Source organism: Cupressus sempervirens, chromosome 9 (assembly GCF_028749045.1).
Source record: "Cupressus sempervirens isolate cs-2001-9-10 chromosome 9, ASM2874904v1, whole genome shotgun sequence".
Taxonomy (NCBI): Eukaryota; Viridiplantae; Streptophyta; class Pinopsida; order Cupressales; family Cupressaceae; genus Cupressus; species Cupressus sempervirens.
The window spans coordinates 155,250,386-155,277,923 of NC_143126.1; the positions used below are offsets into that span (position 1 = coordinate 155,250,386).

The window sequence follows — 27,538 nt, forward strand, 5'->3', positions numbered from 1 at the left end:
TGATGCCCTAACAAAGGCCAACCTTGTTAAAGGTTACAATGCACATTATTAAATGTGACCTGCTAAAAGATTTCAATCTCCCTATTAGAAGTGACCCTTGTTGGAGGACTTTAGATCATTCACTTGAAATGTCACCCAGTTAAAGGATTTATAAATGACTATTAGGTCAACCTTAATCCAAAGGATTTACCTTAGACTGATACAATGATTAGAAAGTAACAGTAAGGCTTGATCTGATAACAACTTACAACTCCATTTTGCATATTACAAATCTCTATTTTCAGTCTTTCATTCTACTTGCCTTTCACACACTTCAACTCTGACAGCTTGTCCACACTTTAAGCATCCATACCCTTAAACCTTCTTGATTTTTTTGCCAATTTAGTCTCTTCTCTTAGGTCACTACATGAAGAAATGCACTAGATTCCTTTTTGTCCTTAGGTTCTCGCACATGACAACCTTTTCTTTTGACTAGTCATCTCTATAAATAGAAAATTTAGATCTTTTGTCATTCATTCTCCATCATTCATTTTAGGGTTAGGTTGGATTAGGTAGGATTCAATGAATCTACCCATTATTTCATATTATTCCCTTCTAGAAACTTCTTCTTTAATCTTCTTTGAATTTGCCTCAAAATGGTTCGCTTTGCCCACTAGCTCATCAAGTTTATCTTCCACACAGTTCACACAATCCAAGAAATCAAACTTGTTAGCTCAGATTCATTGAATTGATGATCTTTCTCATAATGTTGATGCTCAACATTAACTTGCTTCTGATGCTCAACACATACTATGTTGCTCAACATCCACTATCAAAACACTCGGTATGAACTAAAGTTTGTTGACCTACTCAGCATCAACTAAAATTTACTCGGCTTACACTATATCACTTGGCATACACTAAACTTTGACTTTTCTCAGCTCCAACTGATTTTTTTCTCAGCTTGCATGAAATTTTCTTGGCACCTACTATGCAGATTGTTAATCTTGGCAAACATACTTCTTTTAACTTGTTCTTCTGAACTTAATCAACTCATCCATTCTTTGCAACCTTAAGTAGATTATCAATGCACATTAATATTATTGTCTTAATTGATCCTTGTACTCTTTTTCTTATCATAACTCAACCTTGTAATATTATTGTTACCTTATTTGAGCAAACCCTCTTCATCAATCAAATAAATGATAGTACTCAAATCATCTAAGCAATTGTCTTACTAGCAAGTAGCAGGTTTGACATCAGTGCCAAAATAATAATTGAAAAGCATTTTCATACTTATATCAATCTATTTTCAATAATCTCCCTTTTTTACATTGATGGCAAACCAAACTTACCAAAAATAATCAGTACAACAACCAAAATGCCGAAAAGAAAATAATTCCTTGTAGTGAAATCTCTCCCTCTATCAACAACTTTCATCTTCTGAATAGGTTACAAAATTTTGTTCTAATCAACAAACAAACAATAGACAATCAATCAACTCATCCTTATGACTCCCTCTGGATCACTTCCTAGATCTCCTTTGACATTAACTCCCTCTTACTAGGTATTCCATATATATTTTGTGTTTTCCTTCATCTCCCTCTTTGACAAAAATATCTCCCTTGGCAGTTAGGATTTCTCCCTCATTAGGATTTCTCCCTCTTTGACAACAATTCCAAAAACTTGTCATCTTAATATGTAGATATGAACATTTTCAATTTCTCCATCTGTCAGCTAGCTTGTGACTGATTTGTAGTTCTAGCTCTTTGATTACTTTGGGCAGCTCCTAAAGTAAGATCCATTGCATCAATGTGTAACATATGTCAATCATCTTGTTTGATGCAAGACATTTCTCATGCTTCTTAGATAGTCTTTGATAGGGGTTTTACCCCTAGTATATCTCTTAGATACTCATGTACATCCTTAGGTAATGCTTTTGTGAAGATATCAACTATTTTCTCTTTTGTGTTAACATATTCCATCTTCACCTCTTTATCTTGAACTAACTCTCTCAAGTAATGACACTTAATTGCAATGTGTTTATTCTTTGTATGCATTACATGATTCTTTGATATATTTATAGCACTTGTATTATCACAATAAAGTATCACAGGTTCAATGATTTCCTCCTTCATACCTTTGAGTAGCTATTTGATCCATACAATGTTTGTACAATTTATTGTAGTACCAACATATTCAGCTTTAGTAGTAGATTGAGGTATACTATTTTGTTTCTTTCTAGTCCATGTAACTAGCCTTTTGCCTAAGAAAAATGCTCCTCCACTAGTGCTCTTTCTGTATATTTCCAACCCAATCAATATCAATGTAGGCTCTCAATTCAAATTTCTCATTTTTCTTATAGTATAGACCATAGTCTTCTATTCCTTTTAGATATCTTATTATTCTCTTAATAGCCATCAAATAATTTTTCTTAGGATTAGTAGAGAATCTTGTAACTATCCCAATAGATAATGCAATATTAGGTCTATTGTGTACTACATATTGTAATTTGCCAATCATAGGCCTATACAATGTTTGATTTGCTTCAGCTGAGTTGTCATTCTTTGACAATCTATGTCCTACCACCATAGGTGTGCTTACTAACTTGGAATCTTCCAATCCAAAAAAAAATCATCATCTCCTTTACATACTTTGACTAAGTGGTGTAAATACCATATTTCATTTGATGTACTTGCAAACCCACAAAGAACTTGATCTCCCCAAACATTGACATTTCAAATTCTATCCTCATATCATTTGCAAAAAAATTACATAAAGTATCTTGACCTCCAAATATGATATCATCAACAAAAAATTTAGATATTAAAATACTTTTTCCTTTCTCTATCTTTAGGTACAAATTGTTGTTATCATCAGTCCTCTCAAATCTAATCTTCATAAGGTAGTTATAAAGCCTTTCATATCATGCTCTTGATGCTTGCTTCAAACCATATAAAGCTTTGTGTAGTCTATATACCATGCTTTTGTTGTTAGCATCAACAAATCCTTATGGTTGTTCTATATAAACCTCTTCCTCCTATATAGCATTCAAAAATGCAAACTTAACATCCATTTGATAAACTTTGAAACTTTAGTATGAAGAGTAAGAAATCAGAGTTCTTACTCCTAATCTTGCAATAGGAGTGAACGTTTCTCCATAGTCTATCCCTTATTTTTGTACATATCCTTTACAAACTAATCTTGCCTTTTTCCTTGTGACTTCACCATTTGCATCTAGCTTGTTTCTGTATACCCATTTGGTGCCAATCACATTCTTATCTTCTAGTCTATGAAGTGAAGTCCATGTCTTATTTTTCTCAATTTGTTAAATCTCTTCTTTCATGGCTTTACTCTAGTCCACATCTTCTAAGGCATCTTTTACTATTTTAGGTTCATGTCTACTAAGAAAACATGTATCATTTCTCAATTTTTTTCTTTTCATTGGTCTTGCATATTTATCTCTAATGATTTGTGCAGTAGGGTGATGTCTCTTGACATACTTTGAAAATCTTGGTTCTACTCTATTTTCCTCATTTGGTCTCTCAACTTCTGAATCACTATGTACATATCTATCAGGTAGTTCGACATCTCTTTCATGTACACTAATCTTAGAATCAGAATGTACCTCAACTTCATCCTATAACTTGGCACTTGAATGTAGCTCAGTTCCTAAATGCAACTCAACATTCATAATATGTGACTTGGCAATCACTGAAACTTGTTGTTCATTTGCAACTTGATTTATAGCATCTTCATCCACAAGCATACCTTCATAAAAGTATACAAATGATTTGTATTCCTATAGATCCTTCATAGGTTCAGCCTCGTATACTTTTGTATATTCATCAAATTTCACATTTGCACTTTTCACAACTTTAGTAGTGTTAGTATTTAAACACTTATAAGCTTTACTTCTTGTGGAATAACTAAGAAATATACCTTCTTAACTTTTTCAATCTAATTTACCATTCATGAAATCCTTGAGAATATAACACTTTCTTCCAAATACCTTAAAATATTTTACATTAGGTGAGTATCTATACCATAATTCAAAAGGTGTTGAACGAGTACCTTTCTTGACTTGTATACAATTCAAGGTATAGATAGTTGTACTTACAGCTTCTCTCCAGTATTTTAAAGCAACATTCTTCTCTATCACGAGTGTCATAACACAGTCCATTATAGATCCGTTCCTCCTTTCATCAATTTCATTTTGTAGAGGGGTCCTAGGAGTAGATGTTTTCCTTTTGATTCCTCTATCCTTACAAATCATCTCAAACACATTTGATGTAAATTCTCCTCCTCTGTCAGATCTCAAGCATTTCAAACTTTTACCTATTTCCTTCTCAACTCTTGCTAAGTACCACTTGAATATTTGGAAAGCATCAGATTCCTATTTTAGATACATAACTATCATCATTCTAGAATAATCATCAACAATTAGCATAAGTCAGTATGAACAACCTCTAATATTCCTTTAGAGGTATGAGGCTTACTCTTAAAACTTGACTTTGTCATTTTCCCTAATTGACATTGTTTGCAAATTATGTTGTTGGGTTTCTCAACTTAGGCAAACCTCTAACTCTTCTCATGATACTGATACTAACCAAGTTATCAAAATTAACATAACATAACTTCGTGTGCCATAGCAACACATCATCAAATTCTACAACTAAATAAGTAGCATCCTCTATATCAAGGTAGAATAGATAACCTCTAGTTTGATCACCTTTTCCAATTAGTTTTCCATTAGTATTATATATCTTAGCAATTTTTTTTTCAAAATCAACCTTAGAACCTAAATTATTCAATTGTGACACACTCAACAAATTGTAGGAAAGTCCTTCGACATAATAAGCATTGTCACATAAATTATTTTCCAGTGAGTTTGATAGAATCTTTTCCTTTTATCAAATAGGGTGCATCATTACCAAATCTTACACTATTTCCATCATAATAACTCAAGGTAATAAACTTACTTTTATCTTCAGTTATGTGATGTGAACACCCACTATCAATGATCCATTTTGCATTCTTGTTCACACAAGACACTAGTGAAATTTCCTCATCCTCATCAAATTCATCCTTCATTGCAACATACACCACTTCATCATCATGATAGTCGAATTCATCTCTTGTTTCTTCTTCAGCAATGTAGCAAGACTTCTTGCTTTTGTCTTTGTAATCTTTGTTGTCTTCATCTCTTCTACTTTTGTACTTGTCTCTACCTCTATAATTCTTCTTTTTTGGACATCTTATAGCAATATGATCAACCTCATTGCAATTGAAACACATGATAGATAATTTACTTTTGAATTTTGCTTTACCTCTATGAAATCTCCTTACTAGTAATGCTTCAAGTTGTTCTACATCTTCCTCACCTTTATCACTATCACTAGAAACATATTTTACCTTTTTCTTCTTATTATTATTAGGTTCCTTCAATGACAGCTTGGATTTGAAAGCAAATTCAACATTTTCAAGTTTGAAATTATCAAAATTAGATAGCTCAAAAGTAGTGAGTCTACCTTTCCAGACCTTCAAGAGTTATATTAGAACCCAGTACACATCTTAGTCCTTGAATTGTAGAAACTCTAATAGCATAAATGAGCAGCAGTGTTCTCAAAACTTTTCTTAGTATAGTCTCATCATCTATTTTACCATTAGCTCCTCTTATTGCATTAACAACATCTTTTATCCTAGAGAAATGTTGAGCAACATTCTCACCTTCTTACATTCTCATATCATCGAACTTACCTCTAAGACTTTCAGATTTGGCTCTTAGAACATTTATGTCTCCTCCATAAATAGTGTGAAGAGCATCCCACATTTTATTTGCACTATAATAACCCTTGATATCATCAAACTTAGCATTACTTAGAGCAGAGGCAATCTCCAACATTTCCTAGTTGTGTTCTTTCTTCTTTTTTCAAATCTTCAACAGTTAGGGCTCCTGCAGGATCAACATGCTCAGTGGTGTTGGTAGATTGTGCATGATCTCCAAGACCTCCTAGGTGTAACTTCATTAGACTTTTCTATGTAGGAAATTTATCTTTATTAAGCTTGGGTACCTCTCTTTTTAACATCTTGATCTTTTTTCTTCTAGTACCTTCAAACTAGTCCTCTTAAGAAAATGGTTCTAATGCCAATTGTTGGAATTCTTTAAAATAATTGAGAGGGGGGTGAATCAATTATCCAAGGTCAAAATGTAGAAATAAAACTTTTCAAAACTTAGTGAACCCATATCCATAAACCATTTTCATCATACATGCATCCATTAGATCATACAATTATTTAAACTTGTAGGTTACTTCAAATCAACTTTGTAGAAATGTAAGCATGAAACATAACAAATTCAATAATGTTAGAGAAAAAGGTTAATTTTAATTTCATTAATTAAATTACCTTTTCTTCCTTCTTAAAATTTCACTTTATGCACTTTTACAATCTCATTCAATAATTATTTAGTAATTATTAAATACCATTTACCTTTTAGGTTACCCTTTCTGGGTTTCAATCTCCTACTATAAGGATGGATCATTTGTAAGTATCTTGTATCTTTTCTTTTTCTGAGAATACATTGGCATATTTTTCAGAGTAAACCCTTGCCTCCTCTTTCCTTTTTCTTCTCTTTGACAATTTTTTTACAAGCAATTATTTAAGGGCTTCATGGATTTGTTTTTCATATTGCTCAAATCCTTTATGGTGTCAAAGCTAGATCTGTTGTAACTTGTTCAGTATTTGGAGAAGAAAGAGAATGAGGGTTTGATAGATCAAATTTGGTATTTCTAGGTATTTTTTGTTAAAATGGGGGGCCTCTAAAATTTAGAGCACTTTGAGGCCAAACTAACCTCACAATTGGGTTCAGAAGGCATCAAAACCCCTATTTTCATATAAAGTTCATCCATTTTGGACAATGTTGATCCACCTGAAGTAAAAACATTTTTCCCTATAGGCCATACGGCCTCTACACACACTTCAAGGTGTGTTTACCATTGAAAATCACAAAAAAAAATTTAAAAATCATGGTTTCTGAACTACTGCGATCAAGTAACCACAGAGGCATTGATGTGGTTATTGTTGCGGTCACCATTTAGCGGCTTCGCTAGCGGCTCTACCAATGGCTCCACAGTGACTCCACCAATGGCTCTATTGTACCTCTGCCGCAACTCTAGCCCTCCACCTTGCCACCACCACTTTGAGTGGTGTATATTGTAATTTTAAAAAATAAATAAATAAATAATTTTTTTCCTTGTATTTCTAGGGGCCCTGACAATTTTTTCCCCGCATCTTGAGCATACGGAAGTCTTTTTCAATCTAATAAAAGCACTAAAAAGTTGGTTCCAAGATGGAGACAATGGCATATGATTTTTTGGGTTTTGATTCAATTTGGTTACCTGTTTGGGCATTCAAAGTTGGTTGTTCTATTTTTCACTCCAGAGGGCATATCTTGAGTATCCTAACCCCATCTTTTGAAAATGTTATATTTTTGGAAATCTCATTCAGTTCTCTTTCCAAAAAAGTCAGTTTATCTTCTAGATTTTGCTCCAAGCTCTTTCTATTATGATTTTTGCTTTATTGTACTATGGTAGATATCTTGAGTGTTTCAAGTTTGGGGATCATTTTTGTGGCATGAGATTTCTTCTTTTGGGTTGTACTATATATTGTAATAGCTCTTTGTCCTTTTCTAATCATTGTTGATATCATTTGTAAGCATATTTATGTAAATGCACTGAGATAAAGTGCCACTCCTTGCATTTCAAGATTCTTTTTCATCATTGTGACTCATTGTACTCGCACTGCATTATAAAATGTCATGTGGGATATTTTTTTGTCTTTTAGTGTCATCTTCCTTTGTTAAGTGAGTATCCCTTCCATGACATTAGCCCCATGATGTGTCAATGACACGTGCCTTTATAGGTGTTTGTACCTCTTCTTTACTCTCGATGTTCTTGGTTCTTTTTGTTTTGCAGGGGTTATTGGCCCACTTTCTCAATTTCTTGTCACCTCACCCTTGTCTACATTGGGGGGGTTCTTCTATTGTTTATCATGCTTCCTTGGTTTGATTGATCATCTCTTTGGGCTCTGGTGTTTCATATCATCTGTATCTTCAAGTTTGGTTTTTTGCCTTTGTGTGCCTCTTGATTCGATGCAAATTATAGTCTTATCTACCTAGTGAGGTTCTATTTCAAAGGAGGTTCTATAGATCAGCAGTTTCTTTTTGACAAATTTTACAACTTCTTCATGCTTCAATGATGTTTTTTTCATGATTTCTCTTTGTTCCTATTTTCTAGAATAATTCTCTAGTTGGAGGCTTCTGTAGTCCTTCACTAGGTTTTCAGCTATCTCCTTTTGGAGTAAAGTTTTTCCCACTGGGTTTTCTCTATTTCATAGAGATTTGGTTGTGATTGGGTACCTCATCGGGCCTTGTTGCCGAGACCCAAGTTTTCTTTTAGCATTGCATTGTAGTTTTTTCGCTCTTTCTGCATTATTTGTAACTACATTGTTGCTCATCTTGGGGGGGTGTTAGAGAAAAAGGTTAATTTTATTTTATTAATTAAATTACCTTTTCTCCCTTCTTAAGATTTTTCTTTATACACTTTTGCATTCTCATTTAATAATTACTTAGTAATTATTAAATAGCATTTACCTTTTAGGTTACCCTTTTTGGGTTTCAATTTCTTACTATAAGGATAGATCATTTGTAAGTATCTTGTATCTTGTCTTTTTCTAAGAATACATTGGCATATTTTTCAAAGCAAACCCTTAACTCCTCTTGTCTTTTTCTTCTCTATGACATATTTTTTACATGCAAATATTCGAGGGCTTCATGGATTTGTTTTGTGTATTGCTCAAATCCTTCAAATAACACATTTGACACAATGATTCAACATAGAAACCCAATTTGGGAAAAGCCACCAATAACATGCTACTCATTCTCACTCTTCTAAAGTGATGCTCTATGAAAGGTCAACCATGTTAAACGTTACAATGTACACTATTAAACATGACCTAGTTAAAGGATTACAATCACCCTATTAGGAGTGAGCCTTGTTAGAGGACTTTAGATCATTCACTTGGAATGTCACCCAGTTAAAGGATTTACAAATGATTTTTAGGTCATCCTTAATCCAAAGGACATATCCTAAACTGATAAAATGATTAGAAAAGTAAGGCTTGATCTAATTACAACTTACAACTCCATTTTGCAGATTACAGATCTATGTTTTTAGTCTTCCATTCTACTTGGCTTTCCCACACTTCAACTCTGATAGCTTGTTCATCCTTCAAGCATCCATACCCTTAAGTCTTCTTGCTTTGCTTGCCAATGTAGTCTCTTATCTTAGGTCACTAAATGAAGCAATACCCTAGACTCCTTGTCTTCCTTAGGTTCTCACACATGACAACCTTTACTTCTAACCAGTCGTCTCTATAAATAAAAAATTTAGATCTTTTGTTTTTCATCCTCCATTGTTCATTTTAGGGTTAGGTTGGATTAGGTAGGATTCAATGAATCTACCCATCATTTCATTTCATTCCCTTCTAGAAATTTCTCCTTCAATATTTTTTGAATTCACCTCAAAATAGTTCACCTTGAATTTTGTGCCACCAGCTCATCAAGCTTATCTTCCACACAATTCACACAATCTAAGAAATCAAACTTGTCAGCTCAAATTTATCAAATTCATGATCTTTCTTATAATGTTGACACTCAGCATTAACTTGTTTATGATGCTTGGCACATACTACATTACTCGACATCCACTATCAAAACACTTGATATGAACTGAAGTTTATTGGTTCTTGACATCAACTAAAATTTACTCATCTTACACTTTATCAATTGGCACACACTAAACTTTGACTTTTCTCGGCTCCAATTGATTTTATGCTTAGCTTACACTAAATTTTCTCGGCACCTACTATGCAGATTGTTACACTTGGTAGACATTCTTCCTTTAACTTGTTCTTTTGAACTTAGTCAGTGTATCCATTCTTTGCAACCTTAAGTAGATTATCAATGCACTATAATATTATTGTTTCAACTTATCCTTGTAATCTTTTTCATATCATAACTCAACCTTTCCTCTAGGTGCTAGTGTTACCTTATTTAATCAAATCCTCTTCACTAATCAAACAAATGATAGTACTGAAATCATTTAAGCAATTGTCTTACTAGCAAGTAGTAGGTTTAGCATTAGTGACAAAACAATAATTGAAACACATTTTCATACTCATATCAATTTTTTTTCAACAGGTTCCCCTCTATGTACATTTCACCCATATCTCATTCCTTACTCTATTTATACTTTTTGGTCCATACTTTTAACCTTTTCTTTCTCAATTATTTTCTCTGCATCATTTAAGACCCCAAACTATTCCCATGTCTAGCTAGTTTCTATCTGATTATCATTAACTACCCTTTTTTCTTTATAGGTATCTTATTCCTCTATACTAATTGTCTTAATGCAAGAAACTACTTCCATTTGTATTAGAGGATCCTTATTCTTGTTCAATTCCACATGGCACTATTGTTCCCCTCTATCACTTCCTTCAAAGGGGTCTTTTCCATTTGTAGGATTTTGCCAAAATTTGTGAACTCTTTTCTTCTTCTTTTCTATAGTTTGTGACATTACCCTTATGTTTAGATGAGGCTTGAGGTATACTAACTTCTTAAGCATGTTGTTCTACATGTAAGTGTGTTTCTAGACATGCTTGGCAATCCATGACTTCTAAATTCTTATCAAACTTTGTCTGCACTCTAATTCCATTTCCTTTTGTCGATTCTTGAAGTTCTTTGTCCTCATTTTCTAAATGTTGTTCTTATTTCTCCTTTGTTATGATCTCCATACTTTGATTTAATGTTGCTTGATTCTCTTTTATGTAATTTTCCTTCTGGGTTAAGAATTTATCATAGCTCTAGCTTTTAGGTTGTTTAGTTTCTTGTCTTACTCCATCTCTTGATCCCTCTTTAATCCTTTTATCTATGAGTATTTCTTCTTCTTCTTTATTTGCTAATTTTGAGGCTTTCTCTACTCTAGAACCTTGAGTTGAAAGTTTCAAATGCTTTGTATGCAATCTCTCTCCTAAGACTATTTGATCATAGATATCATTCTTTGTAAGTTTAAGATGTCATGAGATAATCTATTACAGCTCTTCATACTAGAATTGAGGTCTTCTATGAAACCATTCTGTCTTTGGCAAAGTATGCATTGTTTAAACTTAGATATTTCGTATTGCATATACATATATTCCCTAATCCTATTTTTTGTTTCTTTTGATCTCTTCATTTTCCCCTAGTTTTTATTTTGTTTTCTTGATCTTTCCTTTTCTATAAATACATTCTACTTCTTTGGTTCCCCGAATCTTACTTCTTCTTCTTTCATTGCTTCTTTCTTAGCTCCCTTCCTCCATTTATGTATTTTTTGAATATATCCATCCTTTTCTTTTTCTTTTTCTTTTTCATACTATGATCTTTTCCTCCACCTATTCATACTACTAAGTACCTCTTTAAGATTTGTGATTTTATTAATCTGGTAAGTATCACAACTAAGATTTGATCTAATGATGCCTTTGATTTCTCCTTTGAATCTTGTGAAGGTTAGTTCATAAATAGATCTATTTGTAATAATCTTCTTGGTATTAAGGTCCTTCTTCCCTAGCATTGTGTCCATAAAAAACTTAATGGTTTTGGATATGTCAAAATCTGATTCAATGCCCAGGAAATGCCTAAGTTTTTATCTATTTTTTTAAGAATTTGAATATGATTTAATTTTGGTGGAAAGTTTTTGCATTCAAACCAAGTAGGAGCATGATACTTTCCTAACTTTTGTTCATTACAATTTGGTTCCCATGTTATAGATTTTAATGAATATCCTATGTATAAACAATATGAAATTGAAACCAGATCATTCCTAATTTCTTTGTTTAGGCAATTTAAATACAACGAACACTTGGAATAAGTAATGATACTTACCTGATCCCCACAGATAATTTTTAAACTTCTTACAAATTTTGGGATTAAATCTCTCAGGCCACTACAAAATGTGTCTACTCCTAATTCTAAACATTCATGCCATCTATCCTTGCTATATTTGTCACTTATTATCTAGATATCCTTGTATCTATTCTGGTTAGCAATTAGGGTTTCTACTTTTAGTGAGCTATTAGGTATGTCTGAATAATTGTAATTTACCCTAGATCCATTAGATTTTCTGTGAGGTGGGATATAAGCTTTGGGGCATCTGGAAAGGGTATTAAGATTGCTAGATTCCTTGATCAAGTTTAAACTAGAGGATATGTTGGGTTTCTTAGGGCCTATAGGAATTCTATTAGCTACATATACATTTTTGGTTGAGGCTTATTAACACGGGTTATGTCATTATTCCCTTCTTTCGTAGATTTGGATAAGGTCTAAACATGAGGGAAAATGGGATTTCCTACAAACTTTGTTTTACTAAAAAAAATTGTTTATCGCTTGAATCGCAATTCCTCCCTATTCTCGTTATGTGGTTTTGAATCAATCTACACTTGAGGAATTACTACCCTTTTGATTTTTATTTTAAACACATGTTTCCATCATTTTTTAGTTTCATCTAAGTTATTAAGATCATAATTCTGCTTTTCTTGTGCTTTGAGATTTTCTTTGTCTCTTGCTTCAGGAAGCTTGACCAACGATATGAAACTATCTTTCCTATCCACTATAGATTTTTCCTTGCTTTCTTCCTATAGGGAGGTTAAGATGTCAAATCTATTGCTAGTTTGTAAAGGGGGAGACATCACTCGTGAACTACTTCTAGACTTCTGTAGTAACAGAATAATCTTCTTGCTCAAGCATGCATTGTTAGGGAAATTTCCTTTGCCAAGTTTTTGTGAATGAGATTACTCGAATTGAAAAAATATTTTTTTAGCCTTTCTCACATTTTCTACTTTCTTTTTGGGAGAATCGCCAGTTTTAACAACAAAATCAAGAAAATATGTCATGTTGATTGTACAATATATTTAATTAAGTCTAATAGATGAGTAAAATATTTCATGAAATAATCTATAATATTTTTTAAAATGTTCACTTCATGATTAGAATTTTAAAAATTTACGATCATAGTTAACTTTCAAATTAAAACAAATAAATATTATTAAAAAAATAACAGGCTAAAAATTAATCAAAATGAATCATTAATATTAATTTAAAAAAATATGACAATATAAAACCATAAATATTATTAAAAATTGAATGGAAAAATAAAATCAATTAGCATTTCAAAACTATAAAAATATAAACATTTTCTCGTAAGTATCTAAGTTACACACATTTATCTAATTTGAAAATATAAAATGAAAAGTTGAATATTACAATTGTAAAAAAGTGACATAAATTTAAAAATAATTTACAATCTATGTTTCAGAAAATATATGTAGAAGAGTAGCAAGAATTCTAATTAACTAATAGAATATATAATCATATTCAATATACAACAAAATCAAAATTTATAAAAAAATGATTTTTTTTATATGAGTATTATAGAATTAAAATAAATTTAAATTAATCAATATAATAAAAAAACTTACTAAAGTATGAAAAATAAAATTTTAATATTAAATTAAAGAGTGTAACAAATAAACAATAGATAGTGGTAATATTAGAATAATAGATAAAAGAGGAGGAGGAGGGAGGGAAGCAAAGTAGAGAAAGAGGAAGAAGAGGACAATGAGAAGAAGGATAACAGGTGGAGGAGGAAGAGGAGATGATGAGGAGAAGGAAGATGAGGAGGGGGAGTAGGTGGTGAAGAAGGAGAAGGGAAACATGAGATGGATGAGGAGGAGAAGAGGAGGAAAAGAAGAAGAAAGAGAAGGAGAAAAAGGAGAAGGGGAGGAGGTGGTGGTGGAGAAGGATGATAATAAGAGGAAGATGAGAAGACAAAAAAGACAATTTAGAGAAGATGAAGAAAAAGTGACATTGATAGTCGACTCCACTTCAATGAATTAGCTGAGGTTGTATCAAGACAATCTTGGAAGCCTCTCCAACATCACCACCACAAACAATTGAGAGATAAAATAGAGTGTAAGTTGAACAACCCACTGAATTCAACGTGTGGAAATGTGTGGACATGTCATAGTTTACTATGTGAATAAAAATATGGATGTATTAGAGAATGAGAAATTTCTCAATTTTGAAACATGTAGTCCACCCTTTCCAAATGATGTAATATATCTTATTATCTATGTAATCTTTCACTTAGATAGAGGAAAAAAAGATAGAAATACTAAATATATTTTTCTATCGGCTAAAACATTGCACTTCTTTTAGGTGCAACTGCTAGTTAATACAAAAATAAAAATATAACATAATTACAAATGACAATTTAGTATTAGCAATATTCAACAATAGATTATACTAACATTATTTCAATATAAAATTTATCTTAATGTAATATATAATACAAAGAAAATATTATGTGATATTGAAATATTACAATAAACACTATGCAATGATTTTAAGAATAGTTAAAAAATATGTCAAAGCTAATTAATATTTTGAAAAATGTTAAAAGAATAACAATGATTACAATGAAATTATTTTTATGTTTATCTATATTAAATTGACTCGAAAAACTATACAATTTCCAAAATGTCAAAAAAATAACAATGATTACAATGAAATCAATTTTATGTTTATCTACATTAAATTAAAAACTATACAATTTCCAAAATGTCAAAAAAATAATAATGATTACAATTAAATCAGTTATATATTTATCTACATTAAACTATACAATTGAATCTTTGATAACAATTTCACACTTTGACTTATTATGATACGTGGCTCTAAAATCATGATGACATTAGATAGTTGGCACTTAACTAAAAAGATTCTTCTAACTACATCACTATTAAATTCAACACTTGGATACTTCAATTTGTACCCTTCCATATATTAACAACTATTCTATCATAATGAACAAGAGCCTATAACACAATGATAACCTGTAAGCCTCTTATCTAAAAGACAATTTGAATTTACTAGAACTTCAATAAATAAAAATAATAATAATGATCAACCAAAGACTTTGACTTGTATTCTTTAATTTATACCTTTCGATCTATTGACAAGTCAGAGTCAATGATACAATTGAGTGCACTACATAGACAATGGTTAAAGACACAGCCAACACCCACTACATAGACAATGGTTAAAGACACAGCCAACACCCCCCGCCCAAAAGGCCCGTGGCTAACTAATTCAATTAATTAATTAATTCAGAAAACTGTCACATCGATGCAAATCCTCTGCTGTATAGACATCGCCCGCCCAAAAGGCAGAGTTGAGTAAATAAAGAAAATATCTTAGAAAGCAACAGCAATAATTTCGACGGGACGGAGCGTCCAATTGCACGCCCAAACTTTTCACACATTATCATGATCGAAGATGCGATTCTGTTTCAAAAGCTGGAAAACCCAAGTGCTGCAGCTGTTATTTGCAATCCTGAATCCGTTCCGTTTCGTCTCAACACTGCGGGAGTGCATTGATCTCTGAGACGAACAGATCCAGATTCTTAGCAGAAGATCCACCTTCACTGATTGCGCTTCTTGCAGCCGCCTTCAATTCTTTGACCCTCTTCCTCAACTCTTTCCCCTTCTCTTCAATCATCAACAACCGTACAATCCTCTCCACGTCATCTCTGCTCACTAACCAATTCTCCTCAATTCTCTGCGGCGCCTCCAGAGCAATCCCGATCTCATCCACAACAAACTTTGAGTTAAAAGGCTGCTCAGCGTAAAGTGGCCAGGCGATGAGCGGAACTCCAGCGGTGGTGGATTCCAAAACGGCGTTCCAACCGCAATGAGAAATAAAGCCCCCGGTCGCCGGGTGGGCCAGAATGCCCAACTGCGGAGCCCATCCGAGGACAAAGAACCCCTGATCTTTAGCCCCCATACGACCGTGCAACCCCGTCGGGAGAAACTCCAAAGGCGACGAAGAAGACGTCGACTTCCCGGCGGCGTCGGAGGGCGTGCGGAGAACCCACACGAACTTCACCCCGCTCGCCTCCAAACCAAGCGCGAGCTCCTCCACCTGCGCCGTCGATATCGAATTCTCGCTCCCGAACGAAATATAAACCACAGATTCCTCGGCTTGTTTGTCCAGCCACTGCAGACACTTTTCTCCGTCCGTACTCGCCCCCAATTCAACCGCGGGGGCGATTCTTTTTCCCTTCCCGTCCTCGAAAGCCTCCGGCGGGAGAAGAGGCCCGATTGTTCTGAGAGTCCCGTTAACTCTCTCAAAATGATCGACAAATTCCCCTTCGAGCTCGTGAAACGTGTTGACGATGGTCCTCCAGCTCTGCTTGTTCCCGCGCCTCTGCCGCACCCAGAACTGATGCGTCCCGTTCTCCGCCGTCGCCTCGGGCAGCTCGGGCAGCAGCTGAAGCCGGCTCAGTCTCACTTCCCTCGGCACGCCCGGCACCAAGTAACGACCCGACTCCGTACGCGGCAGGTTCCGGGGGAGCGTGTCCCATACGATCTGCTGCACCGACTCCGCGAACATCCCCGACGTCTCGAAACTCACTCTCGGTATACCGAACTTTTTAGCCACGGCCGAAGACCAACCCAGAAGAAAATCTGCAATCAGACAGACCGGGGCGGGCAGGGGGCTTATTTCTCCGGCCAAAAACCGGCCAAGAAATCGGTCGAAATGGGGCTCGAGCCTCTCGTCGGCGTCAAGTAACGGCGGCAGCTGGTGCCACTGCACGCTGTTGCTGTTCACTTTGCCCAGCGTGAGATGATCTTTGGGAATCTCCATCTCGAGCAGGTGGATTTCTAAGCCGGCTTGACGGGCGGCGTCCACTTTCTTTTGCAGGGAAGGGACGTGGTGAAAGGTTGTGACGAAACTGACGGTTAAGCCCTTGGCGGCCAGTTTGTGGGCGAGCTGCATGAAGGGGATCAGGTGACCGTGTCCCAACGAAGACAGCATCATCACGTGCAAACCCATCTTCTTCTATTTTTCTCTCTCTGCTACTCTCTTTGAATTTCAGTTCCAGGTAACTCTTTTTTCTTTCTTCTGCACTGAATTGATGCGGAAGCATGGTTAATATATATAGATGATCCAAGCTTCAAGCCCATGACGTTTCGCTGACGTTTCGCTGACGTTGGCATAGCCACTTACCACACCATCACGTAGTAACATTCGTTCTACAATTACGCAGTCACATTTGCTCTACATTGCCCGTCGAATTGGACCGACGTTTTTTCACATTGAAAAAGACGATTACTCCTGTCTAGTTTCGTGGGGTTGGCACAATCGGCCGGCTGTTAGAGCGAATTAAAAACCTAGTTGTAGATGATGGTTTACGCCTTGGACAAAGGCATGGATTGGGGAGGGATGGCCCCCTTATCAGAGGAAATCGATGGCCACGAATGCCCTGATGTCAAATTCGTGACGTAATGATAAAGAAGAACTTCGTCAAACGTCTCTTGGGCGGTCAATTTCGTTTAGCCAGGGGGTGATTGGAAGGGAACTTGAACAGAGTGGGGTTATGGGTTTTATTTATTTAGTTTTAAAAACTTCTTTTATCTGGAGGTACTAATGAGTGGTATGGAATGATTGATGTTGATATTAATGATCATGTTTGTGTTGTTATATTGTAGATTGATAATATGATTATTAGTCCCTTTGAACTAATGTTTTCATTAGACTCCTCAGTATTAATTTGATTGTAGAAACAAAATGTTAAAAGTTAAGGTTTTTGGATCTGTATTTTTTAATTCAATTATAACAATCAATTTTTTTATTTTTCATCGGTCAAAGATCAATTTCTTGAGTATTAATCTCTTTTTTCAAATTGAGAAAAAGGAAAAAACAGATAGATAACAACATATTTAATGTCTGTCAGTGTTGTGGACCGTTGGTGTTATGTTGCTGAGAAATATTTGTACGGCAAGTCAAGAAGGATGCCATGACACAATTAGACTGAAACACACTCCACACAATTTTATATTGGTAACTTTGCACAGAATTCTCTAGAAGGCAGATTGTACTATGGCATCTTCTACTATCCAATCCCGATTATACTAATAGATTATGCAGGGAATTGTGTGGAAATTCTCTAGAAGGCAGTAGATGTGTTTTTTCAACAACCACAATTTTAAGCCACACGGATATTTGTCCAAAAGAAGACTAAAAAGATTTGAATAAAATGTCATCTGAATCACAATCTACCTACCTAATTAATTTTCAATTTTGACACCACATTTTGTTGTTGAAGGAGGACCAATGAATTCAGCAGGCATTAGCATGATCACACAACTTTTCCCCTATTTGGAAAAATACACAGCAAATGACAAAATATGAGTGTGGATGTGACACTCTTTCTTTGCATATATGACATCCCTGTTTCCTTCACCTTAACTATGGGAAGGGATTTCTTCATTATTCACTTCCTATTCAAACATATAAACATATCTTATTGTCTTTTGTTTGTTGACAATGGGAAGAATTTTAGTGTCCAAAAATCATGGGAAGTATTGCGCTTCCATATTGTAAAGTTGCATTTCCAATCATCCAAATATTATGTTGCTTTACCTCTTTAGCTACAATTGCAAGCCCCCTCCCTGAAAGAAATATTCTCTTAGATTTGAAGAAAGTCGTTGTAGATGAAGATAACAATCTAAGTTCCTAGCAGGGGTTCAATTACTGCACTTGAAAGCCGACTTTTGCACAGGCCACTTCTCTTGATTCAATTTGGGAAGAGATGAGTTAGAAGGCCACATAAATTCATTGATGTTTGACCTTGCAGAGTAATCAAACCCATAGACTTGCTCCTCCACAGAGCAATAAACCATGATAAACTTCATTCCTTCTTTAAACTCCTACGTGTATTTTGTATTATAATTAATATTATATGTGCTAGTGTGTGGATCTTTTTCTGAAAACATGGCAAGGAATTTAACCTACAATGTGAGGGAATCAAAATATTCTGAAAATATTCTATTTGTTAAAAAAGAAATTCTTAAAAACGATAGAAATAATTAGAGTAATCTAATAGTTAAAAATAATAATAATAATGGGCATCACCTATCTTAGCAATTAATTATAAAAATAAAAAAATTAATATATTTAATCAAAGCTAAGTTGAGGATCTTGAATTTAGCTCTTCAATGGGTCAACCCACACTAAGAATTTGTTAAAATTGATATCATGATTGATTTAATCTTTTACTTTTTATGCCATTAAGATTGAGATGTTTGAATTGTTCCAAAGCCAATTTCTTCGTTTCAATTCATTTGACTATGTTCTAAAGCATTCATTCTAGATTCAATTTAAGTTATCATGATTTTTGACTTCATGGCTCTCCCATTTTTCAAAAGGCAGGGACTCCAACTCATCAAGAACTCTTGTTATTGATGGTGGTCGGGTATATTTACTTATTGTATAGCTATGAACACCTATAATCATATATGGTTATTAGTCTTGCTTATTTATAGGCAAAGACTATATTTTTGATGGACTATTTTGTATTAATCCTTGTTTCAAGGTAGTCGTGTAATTTTCAAAACTTTCCCTTTATATTATATGGTCGAACTAAAATTTCTTATTTAATAAAAAAATTGAATTTAATTTCCAATTATTCTATTGGTTGTGTCCATTTTTGTCCGCAATCTTTCCATTTTCTCTTAAGGAAATTTAAGTAAAAATGAACTTGTGATTTGGAAAAGGCAAGCGTGTCATTTCAGGTTCTCTATGGATAATACCGTATAAATTTTCTTAAGTTTATTTTTTCAATTACATTTTATCTTTTTCAAATTTGTTTTAATTTGAACACTATTTTTTTTTTAAATTTACTTATTCTAGTTTTTTGCTATTTTTGTATAATTAGTAGTATTCATAATCATAATGTAATTACAACTAAATATAAAAATATTTGTTATTAGTTTTGTAGATTATTATTTAGGTTTCAATAAATTTAATCTAGTAAATATTAAAACCAACTCTTTATTTAAATATTTTAACATAAATATATACACTTTTTAAATTTTGGTAAATTATTTTTAATTCTTCTATACCTTTTATAATTCTTTTCACTCTCGATTTAATTTTATTTTTATTTTTTACTTCCACTGTCATTTATATATTGCACCAAGTGGGACTCTAGCTTGCAAAGCTCTTGTTATGTTCATGTATTGATTTTGGTTATTAAAGGACAGGTGTAGTTATATTGATTTTTAAAATTATTTTTTGGTTATTGTTATGTATGTGAGAATAAAGTTAATTTTCTTAATGGTCTATTTTATAATTATGATAAAAAGTGACTTTATTATCATGCTACGTGGTACTAGTTATCTATTGCGATGTTATTTTGACTATATGGCTACCCCATAGAAAATAGAAGAGCTACAAATGTGTGATATAATGATAATGATAGAGAAAGCTTGGACACTAGCTAAACGTCTTGTGAGTGATGATTTTTGTTTGCACTAGGGAAATTGGAGAGGAATTTAAAAAGAGGGGGCCATGGATTTTCCTTTTTGTTTGGTCTTATTTTACCTTGAAGCTATATGATGCTCATGTTTGGTATGTTTGCAGGACATTTTTAGTGGAGAGTTTATTTGCATGGGTGATATGGAATAATTGATATTGGATATTTATTATAATGTTTGTATTCTATTTATAGTGTGTATTGAGTCTATGATTGATAAGTTATCTTTATATATTGATGTTGGGGTTTATAAGGGTCGTGCTTAGGTATGTTATATCATATTGATGTCTATACATATTATATATGTTATCATGTTGGTGTAATGCATACCCCTAGTTTACTTTTCAAATTGTATTGCTGAATTCTTCATAAATTTATGAAGAATTGATTGTAGATGAGTTTTACAATCTGAGATAGTATACTATGAACATGACAAAGTATGAACGAAAATTCTATGAGCTCATGCCCTATGCAGGGACTGGTGAGAGTTAATCGTTGATGGTTCAACACTTCATTCAAGGTTTGAACAACCATCTTATTGGGGGTGTAAAAGTCTTCCAACCTAAAACCCTCAAGGATGTGGTACATTAGACTATCCTTGTAGAGAAAAGCGTCACCTTGGGACATGGTGGATTTGTGGGAACACCTACAGCATCAAGGTCCAAAGGTAGTTAGGGATCGAGTAGCAATAGCAAGCCTGCTTCTTCAGAAGGTAATCAGTAGCAGCAAGGATGATCTTATCCTCCAGTATAAATGGTGACAATGGTTCACACTCTAGGGATTCTCAGTACTCTCAGCATAATAAGCGCAACTAGTATGACCAGTCGTCTCGAAGTACTCATTCTTTTGCTAGTGGGGGTAGTTTTTACTGGGCGCACTTAGAGCGTAGAGGAGTTTTGATGGAGAATGTTTTTGATGCGGAAAATGCAGACACAAGTTGTCCCATTGTCCTTAAAGGAAATCATAGTTCTCATATCAGAGACCTACAACTTCAAAACCCATGGTTGGAGATATGGGTAGATCACATAGGGTGTTTTAAGTGGAGTCTTGTTCTCCAACAAGGGGAAAGGATCCAATGGGACCTGCGTAGTGAGTGCTTTAGTTCTATCTTTCTTGTAGGCTTGCAGGAGTAAGTCTAAGTCAAGGGGGGTGGATTTAATGCCTACCCCTAGTTTACTTTTTAGATTGTATTGTTGAATTCTTTTAGGCTAGTTTTATGATTATGTTTTATGATTAGCGGTACTTGGTTACTAGATTTGATTAGATGTTATTTCAAACTCAGTGTATGTTATTTAATGAGCTACTTGATACTTAGTTGTTTCGTGTGTTTAGGATTATCTCGATGATGATACATGTATGTTCATATAGTGACTTCAGTTATTTCATGATGATAGTTAGATGGACTATTTATATGTAGTTTCCATGGATACTTACCCCATACTTGCATGTGTGTGGTGTACTTGCATGTTTTACTTTATGGTTGATGTTTCTAATGTGGTTGAGGGAGGGAGTCGTAGTCACCTGCTAGTCAAGATCTATACGATGCACCACTTCTTGACATTGCTTATTTAGTTTAGATTATATGTATATGTACATGCTCGAATTTTATGCACATTATAGGTATCGGGCATCAACTTCATTGAATTACCAAGATGAGTGTGCCCTATCATAGTATCTCAATGGTGAAAGAGGGGAGATAATTCTTAAGTCCAAATCTTAACCCTAAGCCAATTGTCCTAGAAACTAGGACAAGTATGTGAGTCATTTACCTTTTTGAATTCGTCAAGTGACATGAATTCGTGATTTTGAACCTGGAGTTTGAATCTATGTTTTGTCTTTCAGTTGGGTTTTCATATTAAGTTTTGTTGGTCAGTTGTGATTTTCAATTATAATTAAATCAAATTAAAAGATAATTAAATGATTTAATTTAATTTAATAAAAAAATTATAAAGAAAAACTAATATTTAATTATATTTAATTAATTGAGAAATTAATTGAATAAAATAATTAAATTTAAAGATGTAGTTAAAGTTCTAATTTTGTCGTAATCATATTTATTTTATTTAATAATAATATATTTAGGATTTTAATTTTTATAATAAACTCTAAATATTATTATTAGTTAAGTTAATAAATATTTTATTAAAAAACATCTTGTGATTTAATAAGAGAGAGAAGAAATTAATTTAATAAAGTTTATTTTAATTAAAATGCAAAAGGTTGCATGTGAGATTAAAATAAAATAAAATAATAAAGTAAAAGGTTTCACGTGATTGCGAAATCGAAGCCCTAATTCGAGAAAGCTCTTTATTAAGAAATTAGAGCTCATTTCTCCACAGACAGGTTTGGAGGAGTCAATTTTTGAGAAGAGGGTTTCGAAAGAAAGGGAATTGCTTGCAAGTTTCATTCATTCGAATGTTAGCATTAGATCCAGGCATGATCTTGTTGAGTTTTGTGTAGTGATTTCTCTTTTGAATTCTTTGTCTGCTTCGTGTTTGTTATGGATATGTATTCAGAATTTCAATTGGGTTGACACCCTTGTTTATGTATTTATTGTTTTTCATTTCGAAAACGTTTGTAAACAATTTGAGATTGGAAACCTGGTTTGATGAATTTGGGGATTCGTATTTGGATTGTTAAAAATTTGGGATAGGGGTTCTAAAAAGAGAATCCAATTTTAATTACTAAATTTAATTGTTTAAATTTTGTTGCCCTATCAGATCTGTATTATATATATATATATATATATATATATATATATATATATAATTACCACAGTAATTGGTAATTACATTATTAAATAAAAATAAATGATTTTTTTATATGGGGTTTTTTGTTTTGGTTTTAATGGCGCTTGAAGGAAATTTTTTTAAAATAAAATGTATTTGGGTGGGCAAGGGCCCCCACTTCCCCACCCCCCTTCTCCTCCATTCTCCGTCACATGACTGCAATGGCAGCCAAGGTTGTTGTGTAGTCCTTGACTATTGCACGTAGGCCTAGGGTTGTGTGGTGGCTACCCCACCTTAGGGTTGGATAAGTTGTGTTTTTACTATTTTTTAAAAATTTGAATATCTCTAAATTCTAAATTAGTTGTATTTTATGTATATTAAATATTAATAATTTAAATATTTTTGTTATTAAATATTAAATATTAATAATATTAATAATTAAAATTTTGTTAATAGATTTGTAATTATTTTGTTAATGATTAATATAAATTATTAATAAGTAAATAATTATGATCATTAATAAATTAATTAATGATTATTAAATTTTAATAACATTTAAATGGAAGATTGCTAATTAATAAGATATATTTGGTAAGTAAATTTGAAATTGTAATTGGGAAATTGATTATTTTAGTAAAATCGAGTTTTACTTGATGGTTCAATTTTATATGAAATGATTTCTATTATTAGGGGAAATTTATTACATCTTTTGATAATTCAAAAACCTTAGTAATTTTGATACTTTGGTAATGAAAACTGAAACCCTGGTTGTGTATTGAATCCTTGTGTTTTGATAACCTAACTAGCTATAAAAATAATTCTTGTTATATTCTTGTGAGATGTATGTTGTATTTCATGTTGGGTTTCGGGCTTGACTAAGTATGTTGACCAGTCAGGGTGTCTACAAGAGGCTTGGGGGTTTTGTTCTATGATGATGTTATGTATACGATCTTTTATGCCTGACCATGGTGATGTGTCACATATTTTCTATGATGAGATTTGATCAGTGCTTGTTAGTGTTTTCCAATTGCTTGTATAGAACTGAGGTGATTATTGTGACTTTCTTGTTGTAACCTTTAAGTTTTCGATCAGTTATCTTTTGGTGCTTTCTAGTTGCTTGTATAGAACTAAGGTAATTATTGTGACTTTCTTGTTGTAACCTTTAAGTTTTCGATCAATTATCTTTTGGTGCTTTCTAGTTGCTTGTAAAGGACTAAGGTGAATACTATGTTTTATCTATTGGTTCTTTCCAGTTGCTTGTATAGGATTGAGGTGATGATTGTGATTTATCTTTAGGTTAATTTCTTTTGGGTTCCCTGGCGGGGTGTTATTGTTGGTGTCTTTAACTATTATATGTGCATCTGGCATATATCACTATTATCATGCTTTGTGGAATTAGTAATCTATTGTGATCACAATTTATTTAAACATGACTACATGACTATATTACGCATTCAAATTTTTTTTTTAAAGTAGTTATATTTATCTCTTATCTTAATTATTTTCATTTCCTTTTTACTCACCTCCATTGTTTGACCAAAGAACCTTTCTTGTCCTTCTCATTGAGTCCTCCACAAGAGCCTTGAACTCTTGGAACTGGTTGAAAACCTCATCCTTGGTCTTCAAGAAGTATATCAAGGTCTTCTTGGAGAAATCATCAATAAAAGTAACATATTACTTATATCCTCTAAGATATTTTGTCAACATCAGTCCAAACACATATGGATGTACTAGATCAAGAACACCCTTAGATCTGGTGTCACTCCTTGGAAAAGATGTTTTTGCAAACTTCCTCAACACACATCCCTTGCATACATCATCGTGCTCTATGCTCTCTTCTGGAACACTTGTCAGTCACGAAGAAATTTAAGTGCTCCATGAAGAATATGTCCCATCCTTGTATGCCATGTAGCTCTCCAAGATCTCTAGGATTACTGCTACTCATGAGTGCCTTAAGAGTATCAACTGCAACCTATAAAGGAGAACACTCCTAACTCCAATAGTTATGGGTGATTTCCAATCCTTTTGCTTGATTAGAATATGTGCCTCTCTAAAGAGTGCATTGTACCCTTTATCTTGAAGGATAGATACAAAAATCATATTCATACCTAATCTTGACACATCATGAAGTGGAATTATATTTCCATTTTCCCTCTAAAATTGAACACTCCCTTTCCCAACTGAGTTGAGTTTAGACAAGTTTCCCATAGAAATATGGATATTGGTGTTCTCCTTATAACTAGAGAAGTACTCTCTAACTCCTGTCAAATGAAATGATGCCCCACTATCTATATACTAAACACACTGTGAGGTTGAGCTAACCATACAAGTTATAAGTGCAAACTCATCTTACATTCTACTAAAGAGCTCTTTTGCACTTGCAAAATCTGCCACCTTCTTCTTTCCCTTCTTTCTTTGTGGGAAATCACTAACATAGTGACCATAGTCCTGATAACCAAAGCACTCAATCTTAGACATGTCCTTCTTCTTCTTCTCCTCCTTACTTTGTGAATTTGATCATTTCCTAGACCCCTTCTTTGCTTTCCCTTTTCCCATTAGGGCGACATTTTCCTATTCCACCTCATTTTTTTGACTCTTGTTGGCCCCATTGACAAGACTTAGTCTAAACTCCTCCTAAGTGAAATCACTCCATAGTTAATCCCAACTCGGTAAGGTGTCTCATCCAATGAAAACTTGAACAAAGACACTCCACTGCTTATTAAACCTAGTTAGGGCTATTTGCTAGCTTGTCATCACTAGGGCTATCTCTAATAGCTACTAACTCATCCTTGACAAGTTTAAACCTGGTGAGGTAACTTATGAAATCTTCTCTCAGTTCATTCAAGTATTCTTTAACATCTCTATGAGAACCAACTTCCTATTTGTGGTAGCATTCTAATGTAGATTCAAAATGGCATCTTGCGTCTTCTTCATTGTATGAACTCTGAGATATGTGGAACAATATGGTCCTTGACACCATCAAGGATCACCCTCCTCACCTTGGCATCATCCTTCTTGTATGTTGTAAAATATGTCACATATATAGGTACAACTACAACACTAGTAACATAATCCTTAATACTATTCTCTTCCAACAGTAAAGAAACTTTGGCCTCCTAGACACCAAAATTTGAGGCACCATCCAATGTATCTTGATCTCTCAAACCAGTTGAAGCCATCTCAAGGGATAAATCAATATTAACTGTAAAAAGGTCAAACTAGGTTTTATAAACTCTCAGTTTCTTTCCTAGGGCAAACCCTCAATATTGCTTTGATACCATATCATGAAAATTCCTATTGTAGTCGCTAATTATTAAATTCCTACTTTAAATGATTATTTAACTGCTAAAAATTAATTCACAACTAATATTAAATATAACACAACTGCAACTTCAACAAAAAATAAATACACAAAGAAATTTGCAATATAATGAACACAATATTTTTGGATAAAGTGTCCTTGGGAAAAACCCTAAGGGAAAACCAACTCTACAAGTGAGGAATTATATTCTAGACTTCAACAAATCAAGATATAAAAAATTCCTTGTCTCTTATTGGCAAAACTTTGACAATCTCCCAACTTCTCCCGTTGATATTCCCTTATTGCTATCCCCAACACTAACATTGTGCCCTTGTTAAAACTACAAGATTGTTTGATATCACTACAAATGTGTCTCAAACTTTTTGTTCTCCAAATACCCCCCAAACCCCCTTTTACACTACTCCTATTGGAAAACCAATGACTGAGATTGATTCACAATCAATAGTTGAGACTTAAAAAAACCCAACAACCAATAACAAAATTGGTTTCTAGTTGCTTCTATAAGAGGTCAATTATTTAACAAATAATTTTCCTTACTCTAACCAATTTTTTAATAAAACAATTATTTGCTAAATAATAGCATGTGGACAAACAATTGTCCAAGCTACCTAATTGACAATCAAAGGGCCCTCTCATTGAATAATTGTGGTTGTATTTTTAAGTTTATTATTAATCCATGTTTATATAGGTAGGATCTAATATTTTCATTAGACCCCCCACTTATTAATTTTTTAAAATTTGACATTCTAAAGTATAAAATTAATTTTATTTTTAAATCAATTTATGTACAACAATTTTTGAATTCTTATTGGTCTGTGTCAATTATGCTAGGATAAAATTGAATTTTTTACATCAAAAATAGAAAACAATAAAGTGAACAGATAATCATGCATTAATTAGACTGTCAATACTGACATCAACAAAATTAGTGTAAGGAAGATGAAATCATCAATGAGTTGTACATGGAACCGACAAATAAGATTTGAGACTTTCAAATGCAATTGGCAATGGTAAAATCCCAATTTTATAACCAT

The 27,538-nt window shown here is 33.4% G+C and overlaps 1 protein-coding gene across 1 annotated transcript; it reads right to left on the reverse strand.

Moving 5' to 3' along the window:
* Positions 1-15,215: 15,215 nt before the first annotated feature.
* LOC149537975 (anthocyanin 3'-O-beta-glucosyltransferase-like) lies at positions 15,216-17,055 on the reverse strand. Its single transcript, XM_089799378.1, has one exon. The coding sequence runs from the start codon at positions 16,967-16,969 to the stop codon at positions 15,488-15,490; it is 1,482 nt and encodes a 493-aa protein (XP_089655504.1). The 5' UTR covers positions 16,970-17,055; the 3' UTR covers positions 15,216-15,487.
* Positions 17,056-27,538: the final 10,483 nt, after the last annotated feature.

Excerpts from the sequence above, each read along its gene's own strand:
- LOC149537975 (XM_089799378.1), bottom strand. The coding sequence starts at position 16,969 with ATGGGTTTGCACGTGATGATGCTGTCTTCGTTGGGACACGGTCACCTG.